Source organism: Haliotis rubra, unplaced genomic scaffold (genome assembly GCF_003918875.1).
Source record: "Haliotis rubra isolate DU_JTF1 unplaced genomic scaffold, ASM391887v1 Scf1415, whole genome shotgun sequence".
NCBI lineage: Eukaryota > Metazoa > Mollusca > Gastropoda > Lepetellida > Haliotidae > Haliotis > Haliotis rubra.
In genome coordinates this window covers 110303-126031 of record NW_025765354.1, presented here as the reverse complement: position 1 = coordinate 126031, position 15729 = coordinate 110303, and the positions used below count along the sequence as shown (strand labels likewise).

Sequence of the window (15729 nt, the reverse complement as noted above, 5' to 3'; positions counted from 1 at the left end):
TTACCCTGTGGGAAATGTAATCAAAGGAATTCCTAACAGTAAATATGTACACCACCAATGTATTTGAATAACTCGTGCACGCTAAGAACTCAATCATTGAATAAAATATCCGACATCTTACGATGCTTCAAATCTACTAAATTCATATATGAGAGGATGGAAAGAGGTTGTCATGAAGTTAACAAGTCTACTTACCGGAGTTGATGGATTTGTGGCTGTAAAGAGCAGTCTCAGCGAGCTTCCATCCTGAATTTAAGAATAAATATTCAGCATCAGAACACGTTAATTTAAAGAGACACTGATCCAGAGCAATTTCTGTGGACTGGTTGTTGCTTTTGTAATTGTTTTATTTCCGTGAGCACCCGGATGATGTCCCAGAATTCTTGACTGGTTTGCAATCTCTGATACGCCTGATAATGTCACATAGTGTGTGGAAGATATACAGGTGGAACTTACTGTTTCGTAGTCCAGTTGTCTCTGCAGAACTATATACTGGCGTTATAGAAGCCAGAGATGCTGGTATGCTGATTTAAATACACGTATTGTTGTGTTGTCGTTGACATTGTCACTGTGACGTGGGAAGGGGTTGCATCTCTCACAGTCAGAACACCGATAGCGGTACCTGGAATAGATTGGCAGATGGTGCTGGCCTATGTGCACTGTAATTACACACATGAAAATAATCTGCTATAATTTTCGGAATTCATATTAATAATGAACTTATGTGATGAACTTTCGTGTATGCAGATCATATGAACATATATAATGAATAGAATTGTATGCAGATCATATGAACATATGTGATGAATATACGTGTATGCAAATCATATCAACATATGTGATGAATAGAATTGTATGCAGATCATATGACCTATGTGATGAATATACGTGTATGCAGATCATATGAACATATGTGATAATATACGTGTATCCAGATCATATAAACAAATGTGATGAACATTCGTGTATGCAGATCATATGAACATATGTGATGAATATACGTGTATGTAGATCATATGAAAATAGGTGATGAATATACGTGTATGCAGATCATATGAACATATGTGATTATTATAGGTTTATGCAGATCATATGAACATATGCTATGAATATACGTGTATGTATATCATATGAACATATGTGATGAATATACGTGTATGCAGATCATATGAACATATGTGGTGAACATTCGTGTATGCAAATCATATGAACATATATGATGAATATACGAGAAAGCAGATCATATGAAATTATGTGGTGAATATACGTGTATGCAGATCATATGAACATATGTGATGAACATTCCTGTATGCAGATCATATGAACATATGTGGTGAATATACGTCTAAGAAGATCATATGAACATATGTGATGAACATTCGTGTATGCAGATCATATGAACATATGTGATGAATATACGTGTAAGTAGAGCATATGAACATATATATGTGATGAAAATAAGTAGACTATATCAACATATGTGATGAACATTCGTCTATGCAGATTTTATGAACATTCATGTATACATATCAAATGAACAAATGTGATGAACATTCGTGTATGGAGATCATATGAACATATGTGTGAACATGAGTTCTCATATGATTTTGAGTTATCAAACATATTCTACTTTACTCAAGATGTCTCATACGTGTGTGCCGACAAGAGCTATGACGTTGTTGTTTTCCAGTAATAGCTTCATCCAATGACATTTGACCAGATCACCGTCCACTGTGGTCATCTCTATGTGTCAACTTACCTGCAGGTGTGTTTTCTGGTACTTGTATTGGATTTATCCGATCAAATCCTGGCGGCAAACAAACCAAAACTGTAATAGGGAACAACGAAGAACATCGCCTAAACATCGATACACTATGCATCAGTTTAAACACAGAAAACACTCACATATAATATTTAATTTACCTCTGCCCTTACAATATTTGATTATTACCCTATTTAAAAGGGTATATCCCAAGAATGTTTACGTCATGTTTTGTTTTTTGTTGATAACAGTTGGACACCTCATGCGATTTATATGCTTCCCTGCATAAAGATGAGTAGTACTAAAACGGCTATCAGAGTTTCCTCCCTTGTTTGACCTCAACACGTGACCACGCGGAGACCAATGACAAAATAGTTAACGTATCAACATTTTAGTTATAACGTATATGCATCGCATTTATGTAGCATTGTCAGCGATTGGCCGTGATATTGGTCGATTAAGTTGTCATCCTGATTTTATGACCAGACTTTGAGGTACAAGTTGTTCCGTGGACCTAAAGGGAGTTAACAAGACAAATAATGACATATTCTTTTTCTATTTTAACTTTTATATCGACTTTAATAAACACAAGCTCGGCTTCTGGGCATCAGAAGTAACATTGCTTGGCGGCCAGCCATTACAAGCTTCACATATACAACACATGATGAATGATGGAGGAAAATAACCCTTGTATCGTTATGGGTTTTAACTGTCACAATGATCAGAAACAACTACGTTATCAACTTAGAATACCCCAAACATGAATCATACAATGAAAACTGATAATGTTAAAAACACGAAAAATTAAATTACCAAAGCAAAACACAAACTTGGAAACTGCTGGCAAAAGATTACGCAGGCATTAGAAGGTGTACTTCTAATGAATATTACTGAGTCAAAAACAACAATGTGCCTATTGAAACAACCATGATTGAGACGTAAGTGTCATACATGTACATATTTCACATATGTAAATTGTAAATTGCGCACAGTCTCTGAGATTGCTGTCACGGACTCACATAATTTTTGGCTTCTTAATGAACGGACGTTCTTCCTGGAAACAATACAGTCCAGCATCTTGTAAAGCAACTTAAAACGTGGTTTTCCTGTCATCATAAACAAAATCGATTATATAGGCATATAGTGGGCCATGTGGTCGTGAGACCTCTTTGAACACTTTCCTTCATATCTACAATTATGATACGTTATGAACTCCAATTATAAATGGCACACTAAATGACTCACCCTTGCAGAGAGAGAAAAGGACAATTAAGAGAGTCCATTTTGAACCCGGCATCTTTGTGCAGCCCTGAAGAACAGCTGGAATCAAAAGGAGTTGTCTTTAAAAGGTGCAGCATAGTAATACTCTTAATTAGTCCAACGAAATACCTTGTTGCCAATACCTTGTGGGCACATACACATTGTTTCTTCAGGTAACTCCTCGCTTTATACAAAACCTCAGCAGAATTACCTGTAGCAGACAAAGTGGTGCTAATTTTGCAGAGCCAAGTCATTATAGCACAGAACATTAATTTTCTAATTCATCATAACAGAAGACAAAACACAAACAAAAAATATTGTTTAGTTTAATAGCCACATGCTGCTATTGCCATTGTAAAACCCAGATATCTAAACAGTCACTTAATAGATGATGAAAAATAGTCAACCAAAAAATATCATGATGTTCATCGAGCTTAACTGAAAATATCCTCACGGATAACCGTGGTATCACTGATTATTTTTCAACATACAACTTATGCGCCTATTTATATTCTAAACTCTGTACGATATATGGATGTAATAATATATATTTTTATATAATGCAAAGCTACTTACTTAAATTGATAAAACTAGAATGAGGACTACTTTATTGGAATTTTTTATTTCCTTAGCTTTAGTCAAACAGATGCTGCTTCCCCAATTTCACTGGACAAAATGTAGAATAATTGATGAAAATGAAGAAAGGTCACACTTTCCATGAAGGCAAAGGCATTTTCAAGTAGTTGATACAGTTTTACCCCAATTATGCATATCGTCCCGTTTTGGGACGGGTACATCAAAAAAGCATTTCTCTCGTATTGGTGAAGATAGAAACTTGCAGTATAGACGAGAATGAAGCTGAGAAAATTGTTTAGTGGTTGCACCATTTACATTACTTGTAGAGTTTAAGTTCGGCGAAGTGCGAGATAAGATGATATTTTAATTGGTTCCTATTTTAGTGAGTGAGCGAGTGAGTTAATATTTAACGTCACATTGGCAATATTTCAGCCATATCGTGACGAGAACATATGTGACATTGAAATGGAAGATATGTATATTACAAAAACCCTGTCGACGAAGGACAGTAAAACAACTAGAATATCACAATTACAACTAAAACTAGTGTGGAAAGTTAAAACTGATAGCACTATTTAGACAATACAATATAAAAACTGGCTATAGATCGCCAACAACTGAAGGTAGATCACCATACTAGGAACGGTTCCTATTTTAACTATGTAAGTTCATTAGAATGTGTTTAAAACTTTCGTTGTTAAAAAAAAATAGAAAATGAAAGTGGTTTGCATGTTTTCTAAATTTTCCGCCAAAGTACCGTCCCACAAATGGGACAATATGCAGATAAGTGAACTTAAATTAGGTATTATATTAGGCTTACGTGGGGGGAGATCAACCTATTAAATCTTAAAATTGACTCTTTTTGACTCTGGCTTTTATATGAAGCTATGTGTATTAACAAATTGAAAAGTGACTATTTCAAGGGCATTCTTGACCCCATAAAATGTTTTCTGATGAACTAAACATCATTGTTGATGAATGTTTGAGTTAAATATCAATGTCAGTTTATTCTGGGAAATGCATTTTTCCTGCGTTTTCTCAAATTTGAGTAAAAACTGGAACTTAAGTCAAAACTCAGACTTGACTTTGTATCAAGAAATCGGGACCTGAACAAGTGATATTGGTTAGGGTTAGAGTTGTTCCAACAAAAAACATCTGAGGATACGGATGAAGATAATTACAGTGCTGTGCACCATGGCCAAAATCGATTTCACTCCATAATGACGCCATGAAGTCATAAGCAGCGTCAATATGTATTATTAGCCTGATTATTGTTTGGACATGATCCAACAACTCAACAGCAAACGGACTACACAGTTTATGAAGTTCTCACTATAGAAGGTGTTAATGAAAGAACATTCCTAGTGTACACACAATTTAAAAAGATTTATTAAGGTAATGTTTCAGCCATGTAATGGCGAGGCAGACAACAAATAGCTTGGCAGTTTCTAACCATGTACCTAACTCACCCCGGATCTGTAGCATACGACAAAGACTTTACCACAGGATTTCTTCACAGCTCCGTTCATATTAACTTGCACAAGAAAAGTATTCAATGGGTACATACCTGTACTGCTTCCTTCTGCTGTGATGAGTAAGAGTATCTCTAGTAATGGATTCTTGATCACATGCCCACTTTAATGTAGGGACTAGAGTGGTGCACCCTACCTGGGGTCGTTGTGTAGATATGAGTCGTTATCTCAACCCTCTGATTAAATATGAATATAGGACGACTTCAACTTATAATATGTCTGTACTATCTGGCTTACAGGTACACCCTGCTATCACAGAAATAGTTGGTTTCATAAACACCATTGCATCCTTTTTATTCTCAATATGCATATTTCTCACACTTCTTTAATTACGTAGTCAATGTGTAATGTTTTATTGATTATCTTCCAGGCATGGTGTTGCTGACATTATCTAAATTGTATTCATTGTTGTGCTTGTCCACGTGTCACTGTTTGAGATTTCAAATTGTGGTGTTTGTGATAATATGCCAAAGACAAAAATTTAAATGCAGCGTGAAATTCATCGTTCTTTTTATATCCGCGGAGGCCTGCTTTCTAGTTCAAATATGTCAGGACGACTTGATTCAAGTTTTAAAAATATATTTTAATGTCCATTTATCCTCCAACTTTTTCAGTTTGTAAATATACTCTCCCAAAAAAGAAACGCATATAGGAATTTCAACTGTATTTTTATGTTTATTTTGAAACATCTTGTAGGCTTTATGAGTCAATGAAATATAGCGAAATTGCACACTGAGAATGCAGACTTATCCGTCTGTGGCACCAACTCGAGGAAAGTCAGTTTGAGTGTCACATGGAGACGTGTGGTGGCGCTGAAGTCAATACCTCGTGTGAGCACCGTGGGCATCCAGAACTGCACGGCATCGCCTCGGCATCGAACGAATAAGTCTCAGAATCTCGTGTTGCCTAATCGCAGGCCACTCTGCCTGTAGTGCCTGTGCGAGTTGCTGAAGTGTCTGGGGCTGAGGGTTACGGCGTCGCACCCGTCTGTCCAGGGCATCTCACAGATGTTTGATCGGGTTTAAGTCCGGTGATCTTGAGGGCCAGGGGAGCACATTGATGTTGTGGTTCTGGAGGAAGTCTCTAGTGTCACGTGCTGTGTGGGGCCTGGCATTGTCCTGTTGAAACAACTCCCTCTGGCGATCAATGATTGGAAGGAGGTGTGGGCGTAGGATTTCGTCACAGTACCGTTGAGCTGTCAGGTTGCCCTGGATCATCACCAAATCACTTCTCCTACGGCAGGTGATTTCCCCCCACATCATAACACCTCCCCGGCCGAATCTGTCCACCTGGGGAACGCAAGCGTCGGCGAAACGTTCAGTCGACGTCTGTACACCCGCATTCTTCCATCGCGTCGTTCCAATAGAAATCGTGATTCATCACTGAACCAGATTCTACGCCAATTCGGTAGGTTCCAGGCCTGAATGTCGGTGCACCATTGAACTCGATGTCGACGATGTTGTTGTCGAAGCACAGGGCCAAAATAAGGTCTTCTGGCACGAAAAACCAGCCTCTCTCAACCTGTTCCTGACGGTCTGTGCAGAAAGCCTCCTCAATCCGGGTATTTGTCGAGCGGTACCAGGATGTAGCGATCCTGCGCCGCAGTGGTCGCCCACTACGAGGGGCATCTGCTACCGCATTCTGCCGGCGATATCTCTCCCAGAGCCGTGAAATGGTGCTTTGGTGAACATCCATGCGTCGGGCAACTGCACGTTAAGACTTGCCAGCCTCAAGCAAACCAATAGCGATATGACGGTTGGCTTCACTTAGACGTGGCATTTTGCGTTCGTCAACAATATTCCAAATACAGTGAATAATCGACAGACAGCGATCAACCTTTTATACCCATCATTGAGACTATTCGATCCCCAACTTTCACGTGCATTGCATGTGAATTGTGTTCTGTGACACTACACGCCGAAATTGAAAATCATGCTGTTTGTAGACGCAAGAATAACAATTCACCAAGAACTCGCATCCACAGGGTTTTATTCGTTGATGGTAAACAATGGTACGTTATGCGTTGATATACGGTGACACGTACACATGTAAGATACACGTTGGACGTTGGTCGTTAGCCATAGTGTGAACAGATAAATAGTCGAGTTGATGAGTGGATGAGTGGATGAGGTTTGGAAAACTAGAATAAACAGAAACAATTTGTAATATAATTTGACTATAAAATACAATGCATTGACAAATATCATCTAAATTCATATTTAACAACTTTGAAAACCTTTAAAGATTATTTGAACACTTTCAGAAAATATTGCATGTAACAATAACATTATGAGGCCATGAACTTCAAAGAGGACTATTAAACATTATATTTATACAAAACAGAATAGTAACTGTGAAACAATAAAGATGCAAGACTTACATTTGTGTTCCTGTGTGCTACATTCATATTTACAGTCAGAGGAGACCTCTTGACGGTATAGAGGCTGCTAACACACTGAAGCATGGGGTCCCAGTACCACATGTGCTTTTTATGGTCACATGACAGGAAAGTGGTATTATGGGATATGAAACATAACAAATCTGCAAAAGTTTTATTAGAAAGCTTGGATTGAACCCTAGCTTGCTTGGTTACTAACAAGGGAGGTTATAGTTGATACTAGGATGAAGTAAGAGCTGCACTGTGCTATGGAGACAGTAAACACATTAGGAAGACATTTATAATGCATGAAATATGCAAATGATAATTATGTGAAAATACCTGCAGGAGGGAAATGTGCAAAGAAAAAATGAAACATGTGTATCATGCATTAACACTGTTAAATACGGGTATTTTACGGATGGTGCGTTTTGTTGTGATGTTTCAAAACATAAACACCATAGGACTCATAAACAGAGCAAAACCCTTTGTAAAATGAATCACGTTTTAATTCATTGCTATATGAAATTGCTATATTCATGATGCGTTTCTTTTTTTGAAGAGGATATCAATAAGCAATGTCTGATAGCGTTAATAATACGATCGATCAGGTTCAGTGGCAGAGGGCTAGTGATGGTTTTTATTCACACGTCATGGTAAACGAAGGTGTCAGATGGTCTGTGTCGTGGTTTATCTATTGATCCCAGTCAAGTGATATCTCTGCATGAACTCATGATGTCAGTCATTACTGTTGCATATCGATTGCATATTGCTGAGTTTGGCGTTATACAACAACCAAATAAAACATAAATGACTCACAAACTTTCAAAGGAATCTGTATTAAACGACTATGCTAAATCTTTTAGTGTGTCCAGCAGCTGTTTAAAGTATCAGTCAAACAGAATACCCTACTTCAGGGCAGAAGGGGTGAAAGTCTAACGGAATGCGCTCCTGTTGTAAAGACAGAGTTAACTTGTGCAGGTTACAGTGAAGACAGTCTCTGCTGATAAGTGGTAAGTTAGATGTCAGGACATAAAGGGTAACAAAAAGGTCCTCATTCATTTTCACATCTTGACTGTATTCCAAGACTATTCTTTTCTAAACAAATCTCATTAGGTGCGTACTTTAAATATATTTTGTTGCACATCTACTAGTATCTTCCGTCAGAATATTTCCTCAATGTTATCACAATGTTGAGCATCCACTTGAGGCTGATAAATCTTCCTTGTTGTGAACTTGATATGTGGTATCAAGGTTATTTTGTCCCGTGCACAGGTGAAGATAGTTACACTGAAGGATAAGTATTGACAGGTGTTCGTGCACAAATAGCCAGTTACCTAATACACTTTGAATTTTACATAAACATGAATATTACATAAATATGAAAATAATTCATGAGCACGGCGCAAAAAAAACCTTCTTAAAATCTCCCTATTCAGTTTGCACTGGCACTATCATGGGTGATGTTACAGTAATCTGTTTCTTTTTCCTCCATGTTTCCGCGTTCCCTGTTGCGCTGGAGAGGGCTGTAAACAGCTTCTTTGTTCTAAGTCCCGTTCACATAATCCGGAGTACCAGTCTCTGTTATACCCCTAGTGTTGACGTACCGCATCTCTATTTTACTATAATGGTTATCTACGTCCTCGTAATGGGAGGCCGATGTGTACATGTTTGTGTTGTTAGCATTGTCCTCTGGAAATAAAAGTGATATTATTGTTTTGCAAATAGACCAGAAATATATTTTAGATCTAAACCTTGTGGGATTCTGGTCATAACAAATACCAACACTATACTGCTTTGGAGTGTCACCCGACCTTGACATGGATCAGGTTGTCAGGCTCGGCCACAGCTGTTGCTCATGCTATTTACCATTAGGGCACGACTTTAAACGTAAGTGTTATTAACAGATTGCACTGGCCATGCACGTGCACATTAATATTGTGTAACTTTACTTCCAGTTAGCCAATACGTAATGCATGGAAAATGATAATACTGCTTCGTCAACTATATGTTACTTGTCAGAGAGTTTGATATCACCATGAACGGGTGAAAAATCCATTCAATACAATTAACTGCTAACAGGTAGAACCAACAGGAGTAGAGTATATTAATACAGTTAACTGGTCAGAGGTAGAACTAATGAACCCATAACAACACAGGTAGAACTAATGGGGTAGTATATTAATACAATTAACTGGTCACAGGTAAAACAGGTAGTGCCTTTGCTCACCTCTAGGTTTGGTTCTCCTCTTCATCCACACGATGACGATGACGGCGGTAACGAAGCAGCCAGCAACTGCACCACCTACAGCTCCAACTACAATGTAGATGACGTTTGACGCTTCCTCTGCAATAATGAATTACGAAAGCAAAGCGTACGTAAGTATGTGAGTTGATCTCTGTTTGGAACAGAGTTAGAGTTTAAAATACGGATCTAAGCTTAAAAAGAAAAGGACAACGCAAAGAATAGATGCCGTGGAGCCACTAGCGCGTGATTGGTGTTGACAATCTGAACTCTGAAACCATAACCTCTGGGCCTTGCATAATGTAGGATCGCAATTCCCCAGTACTAACTCTACTGAACTTACTCACCTGGGTCAGTTGTATCGCCTGCTACACTGCCCTCTGAAACAATCAAACGCTTATAATAGTGAGATGAACCTGCCTGAAGTGAATAGACACTGTACATGAATATGCTGATAATCCTGCTTTGATATCTTCAAAAACAACATAATCATCACTGGTGCCATACCTCTCTGCAGTCGACTGACCATGAGTTACACTACTGCATACATCAAATCATTTATATTTAAGGAGTAGAAACTTTTGAACACTCCTTTGAAGATATTCCTAAAAATTCGTTTATGATATTAATAAGCATCAGTTAATTTAGTTTTGACGATCGATGATCTCACCCAAACAGGTGCTGCCCTTGAGGTAGAAGCCCGGATGACAGCTGGTACAACTGACGTTGCTGGGGGACATGCAGATCACGTCACGGCATCCAGCATGTGGGGGAGGGCATGCTGTTTGTGAATATCATCATGGCAGCCATAAAAAGATAGCATGAGAGTCTTCACTATCGAATGAAAATGTATCTGAAACTTTATGACATGGGCATTATAAATATGATTTGAAATTCGTTCGTTAAATACATCGCTCTAATATGTTTGCGACCCGTGGAGATTCGGGTTTGCATTGATCTTCAGTAACCCATGCCTGTCGTAAGAGGCGAACTAACGGGATCGGCTGGCCAGACTCGCTGACTTGGTTGACACATGTTGTCGTATCCCAATTGCGTGGGTCGATGTACATGCTGTTGATCCCTGGATTGCCTGGTCCAGAGTCGATTATTTACAGACTGCCGCCATTTAGGTGGAATATTGTTCATTGTGGCGTTAAACAATTGGTGACAGCAAGGATAGAAGATTTGCTCCTTCACAAACGTAATGTGAAACGGCTCCACAGCATGTGTCTCGTCAACGTGGTGCACTGACGCAAGCACTAATCGTCAAACAATTCGAGGTGGAACAGCTACTGTCCCAAAGATGATCAAAACAGCATCGTGCTTGTCTGCATTTGCAAAGGTCCTTTGAACAGACACCAACCAATAAGCTAATAAGACTTTCAATGTAAGATTTCCGTTATGTAAAAAGGAAACAGGGTTCGTTTCTCAGGCATAGAAGGGCACTTTGCATGTGAAGTAGTCCGTTTTGCTATTCAGAACCATTTAAACTTTGCATTTTGTTTGCATTTTGGTTGTGTTGTTTAACTAAGGTAGCAAATGGTCCCATTTGCTAACATTATAAAATAAAAATATTTGTAACTTGGAGATTTTGCCTTTCCTGTGCAGAAAATATACTTTGTTAAAGTGTGAAATCGATTAGTAGTTAGTTGAAATAATTTGGTCATTAAAGGCCTAATTATAATTTTAGAATTTAAGATTTCAATGAAAAATATTTAACTTGAACCACATTTTCCCGTGTTTGGGGCTGCCATTGCATGTGTTTTTATGGGTGCGACTAGTTATGGCAGGCACGCGCACCTTTTCGCAAACACCTGGTATAATTTGTTTGAAACGGATTAAAAAACACAATGATGTATACGGACTCGTGCAGTCGACACGGTGGAAATTAATTCTAATATGGAAAGGGTTTGGTCACTTGGACTTGTATTGACTATTCTGGACCTACCGTCACAAGCAGCAGCGCCCCAGAAGTATCCTTGCTCGCACCTGCTGCAACATGATGATGATGACTCCTCACAGTGTAGAATCGGCGCAACAGGCGGACAGGCTTAATCAAGAAAAGTTACCATGCTAGGACATTGAGTTACGGGAATAAACGTAACTTAGTTCATTGAAATGTATCTTATGCCAGTTGTTCATTTTCCTACTGACCGCTAACCGCTAAGATCCGGGTTAGAATTGATCTTCAGTAACCCATGCTTGTCGTCAGAGGTGACTAACGGGATCGGGTGGTCAGGCTCGCTGACGTGGTTGACACATGTCATCGTATTCCAGTTCCGTAAATCGATGCTCATGGTGTTGATCATTGGATTGTGTGGTCCGGACTTGATTATTCACAAATCACCTCCATATAGCTGGAATATTGCTGAGTACGGCGTTAACCAACCAGCCAACTGACCGCTTTACTGTGCGTGGATGAATTATGTCATGACACATTGAGTCAGCGTGATTCGCTCATCTGGGAGAGAGATGAAGGCGAAGTAAGAAAAAATTTACCTGTATCTCCACACGTGCTTCCTGGTGTCTGAAAACATTAAGGAACATGGTACAAAATCATGCAAATTGGGCGCGCAGTTGAGCTGAATAATATTCGAATTCATGTATGACTCGATGTTAAGACAAAGAACAGTTGAATGTATTTACAGGAGCAGTGTCGCATGAGAATAATACTGGCGGCCAATTTTTTTACAAAGCGTGCAATGTACTCTATTCAGTCTGCTTTATAAGACAATTAATTGTTTGGCCCGTGCTTACAAAGAAGCTCAAAACTTAAGGTTTGGGCTATATCTGGGGAGCCCAACGTGTAGACTTCCTTGTATCTTTTCTGGCAGAATTTGAATTTAGATTAAACGCCACTTCTGAACAGAATTGGGTTTGTATACTCTGTAATAGCTGTAATATCGAATATGAATATCATTTTCTACTTGTATGTAACGCTTACATTGATCTTAGAAAACAGTTTATACCACTTAAATACTTTGTAAACCCTACAATTCATAAGTTTAACCTCCTATTGTGTAATACTAATGTTGGAATATTGAAACATGATGAAATTGTTTGTACTATAAATACATAGATATCGCAACTCTGTGGACCAATGATATATATGTACCATGGGCCGATGGCCTACATTTACCCTTTGGAAATAAACATAAACAATACAAAGAGGAGCTCATGTTATATATTCAGCAGCAAAAATAACGTCAGTACGAATTCAAAATTAGATAGGCACTGGGATCAAATCATTATGGAAATGGACATCATAAGCGGATCAAAAACATGTTTTGTGTACAATATCCTGACACATCAATGAATAACTCAGCACAATTCCAAGACATTACGTGAACGTTTGTAGTCCATTCAGACTCTTGACTTCAGTATCTAGTGTGACCACCACGAGTGGCAATAACTGCAGCAGGCGTCTATGCATGGAGTGCACCAATCGATTGATGGGGGCCATTGACACCTGAAACTACACTCTGAGAAAGGTCTGGCGCAATAAAGCGGCTGTGTTCGGCCTTGGTATGACATTATTCAGTCTCCTCTGAATTTCATCCCAAAGATGTTCAATTAGGTTTGAATCAGGACTAAGGGCTGGCCGTTGCATAAATGTTGACACCGTTATGCTGTAGGAAGTCCCGTGTAGCTCTGGCAGTATGGGCTCGGGCGTTATCATGCTGGAAAATGTTGTTCCGGTGACGTGCGAAATGTGGTATGATGTGGGGTCTGAGAGTTTGGTCGATGTAGTGCACCGTTGTGATGCCGCCTCTTCTCCCTGGACCAAGGTTCTGGAACACCACAGGACCCACTCTCTGTTTCAGGCCTATTCCAACCCATACCATGATACTTGCACCTCCCCATGAGTCTCTTTCCATAACACATTGATCTGAGTAACGCTGGCCACGTCGTCGCCATATTCTTGTTCAGCCATCTGCAGTTGATACGCAGTACCGACTCCCATCTGTGAACAAAACAGTTCTCCATTGCCTGTACCGTCAGTTTTGGTGTTGTAGGGCAAACTGTTGACGTTCACGGCGATGTCGAGGGGTAGGATAGGTCCACGGTAAGGTCTGCGGAAATGGAGGTTCCCGTTTTTAAGACATCGGCGTACTGTATCAGTACTGATTGGTCTTCCGTGTGTTCCCACTGTCTGGCGTGCTGTTTCGGATGCCTGTATGAAGGGATTCTGTACATGCTGTCGCAAAGCATGGCGGTCTTGTCTTGTGGTCACCCTTGGTCTGCCAGTACGGAGGCGATCATTTGTGGTGTTGGTGGCCCAGAAACGTTGCTGCAGCATGTAGATGGTCCGAACGTTGAGCTGGAAGTGATTGGCAACGGCTTGTGCAGTGTGGCCAGCTTCAAGTCTTCCTAGCGCCTGGTTTCTCTGAGTCGTCGTGAGCAACGGCATCCTGCTGACGTTGTAATGTGAATGTTTCAACCAGGGTTGGGGGTGCATTTTATTGGGCTGGTCCTTGTGAACAGCACCTGCACAATGAGTTGCATGAAAAACATGGAGAACATCGTACCATCTCCGAGATCAGGTTGCATTTTTGAGACCATTTCCTGGGTTCCATTCCGAGTTTGGGAAGGAATGGCTTTGCTCAGGTAAAGTTGGAGATGTTGTCAAAAGTATACTATCAAAACATTAAATGAGTTTACAGTTATCCGTTTCTGCGAAGGAAAATTCCAAACTGACGTTTCTTTTGCTGCTTAGTATAATACACGCCAGCACGTTCTTCTTCTATTAGTGGTACCAGCCATTTCAATTACACAATCTGCCACAACAAATTTGATAAGCAAAAAATCTGTGAAACTCTACTGAAACACCCAAGATCTGTCACTTCAAGAAAATGCGCTATACATAATCTTAGTTTAGTTAATTTATACATATATATGAATGTATATGTCCAGATATGACATATACTACCCACCAGGAGACTAATTGTAACATTAACATCAGAGAATAGTGGAGGTGTGCCAGAGTCCGTAGCCCGCACCAACACAGCAACCTGGCTAGTGTCACTGTTCATGAGAGGAACGGCCACAGAGAGGACACCGGTGACGCTACCCACGACGAAGTGGGAATCGAGGCCCATGGGGTAGGTCCGGCTGATGCTATACCTCACCTGGGCATTGACCCCCATGTCGGCGTCTGTGGCCTGTGGGGGATATGGTTAACATATGTATGCTATTTGTAGAGGTGTTAAGCCGTTTAATTTGTCTTGTAATGTCACCTGTAGAACATTTACTCTAAATATGCTACATTACGTATACACAACTGATGTTTTCTATTGAATGTTCAATGAAAAACAATATATGCTAACCACTCAAACATTTACGAAAACTATTTAGCACCCTATAATGCCGTTATTAACAGGTTCCTGCAATTGCTAACACGGTTTCTTACTTGTGTTCAAGAGAGCCTTCGTTCCAATTTTGGATTGGCAAGATTGGTACCAAAGAAACAAATCAATATTTCAGTATATGTGAATTACTTATGAAAGGAATCAAATCTGTTCTTTAGACGACAGCTTTGAGTTGAAGTAAAAACTGGATATAAGAAATACTCAATGCAATAATGGCAAAACGTTGATTACGGATAGTTTTGTGGTTAAGGTATTGAAGTTTAAGTACAATAAGAGATATTTCTTTTGACGCAAATGTTCTTTTGCGTCATTGTGGAGGTTGTTCCCTGACATTGTCAGTACGTTTGTTGACAATAATGAGGAGAATAAGGCGTTACTCGAGGAATTTATTATTGCCATGATACAAAATTGTGTGGGTTTCAAACTATGCAAGAACAAGTAAGGTGATATTGAACACAATAGCTTCCGTTTGGTTGACTCACCGATACAATGATTGACCTACTAAAGCTGTTTCCATTTTCTTTCAAATACCCGTCGTAGTCTCTTCGAAATACCGGTGCATTGTCGTTGGCGTCCGTGATGTTGACAGTGAGCTGAGCGGTGTCCTT

At 39.5% G+C, this 15729-nt stretch overlaps 2 protein-coding genes across 3 annotated transcripts in view; both read right to left on the bottom strand.

The window, feature by feature from the left end:
* LOC124269056 (cadherin-related family member 1-like) overlaps positions 1-15729 on the bottom strand; it is an 89801-nt gene that overhangs the window by 50545 nt on the left and 23527 nt on the right. Inside the window, exons 1-5 of one of the 2 annotated variants that reach the window (XM_046704074.1) lie at positions 5166-5305; positions 3008-3082; positions 1760-1828; positions 457-622; positions 196-246 (exon numbers count right to left, since the gene is read on the bottom strand). Coding sequence is in view for 1 of the 2 variants with exons in the window: in XM_046704073.1 (XP_046560029.1) it covers positions 196-246 (51 nt within the window). In the remaining variant the exon portion in view is untranslated. Of the gene's footprint in view, positions 1-195; positions 247-456; positions 623-1759; positions 1829-3007; positions 3083-5165; positions 5306-15729 lie in introns of those variants that run through there. The other variant, XM_046704073.1, reaches the window with a different exon arrangement.
* Positions 8328-14888, bottom strand: LOC124269057. Its single transcript, XM_046704075.1, has 7 exons — positions 14687-14888; positions 12252-12279; positions 11701-11802; positions 10423-10533; positions 10100-10132; positions 9738-9854; positions 8328-9199 (listed from the first exon to the last, which is right to left on the bottom strand). Exons 1-7 carry the CDS (start codon positions 14849-14851, stop codon positions 9054-9056), a joined length of 702 nt encoding a protein of 233 aa, XP_046560031.1. The 5' UTR covers positions 14852-14888; the 3' UTR covers positions 8328-9053.

Coding starts and splice junctions, on each gene's coding strand:
- LOC124269057 (XM_046704075.1), bottom strand. CDS start 14,851: ATGGGCCTCGATTCCCACTTCGTCGTGGGTAGCGTCACCGGTGTCCTC. Junction 12,280..14,686: donor ATGTTACAATTAGTCTCCTG/GTGGGTAGTATA, acceptor TAATGTTTTCAG/ACACCAGGAAGCACGTGTGG. Junction 10,534..11,700: donor GGGCGCTGCTGCTTGTGACG/GTAGGTCCAGAA, acceptor ATTCACAAACAG/CATGCCCTCCCCCACATGCT.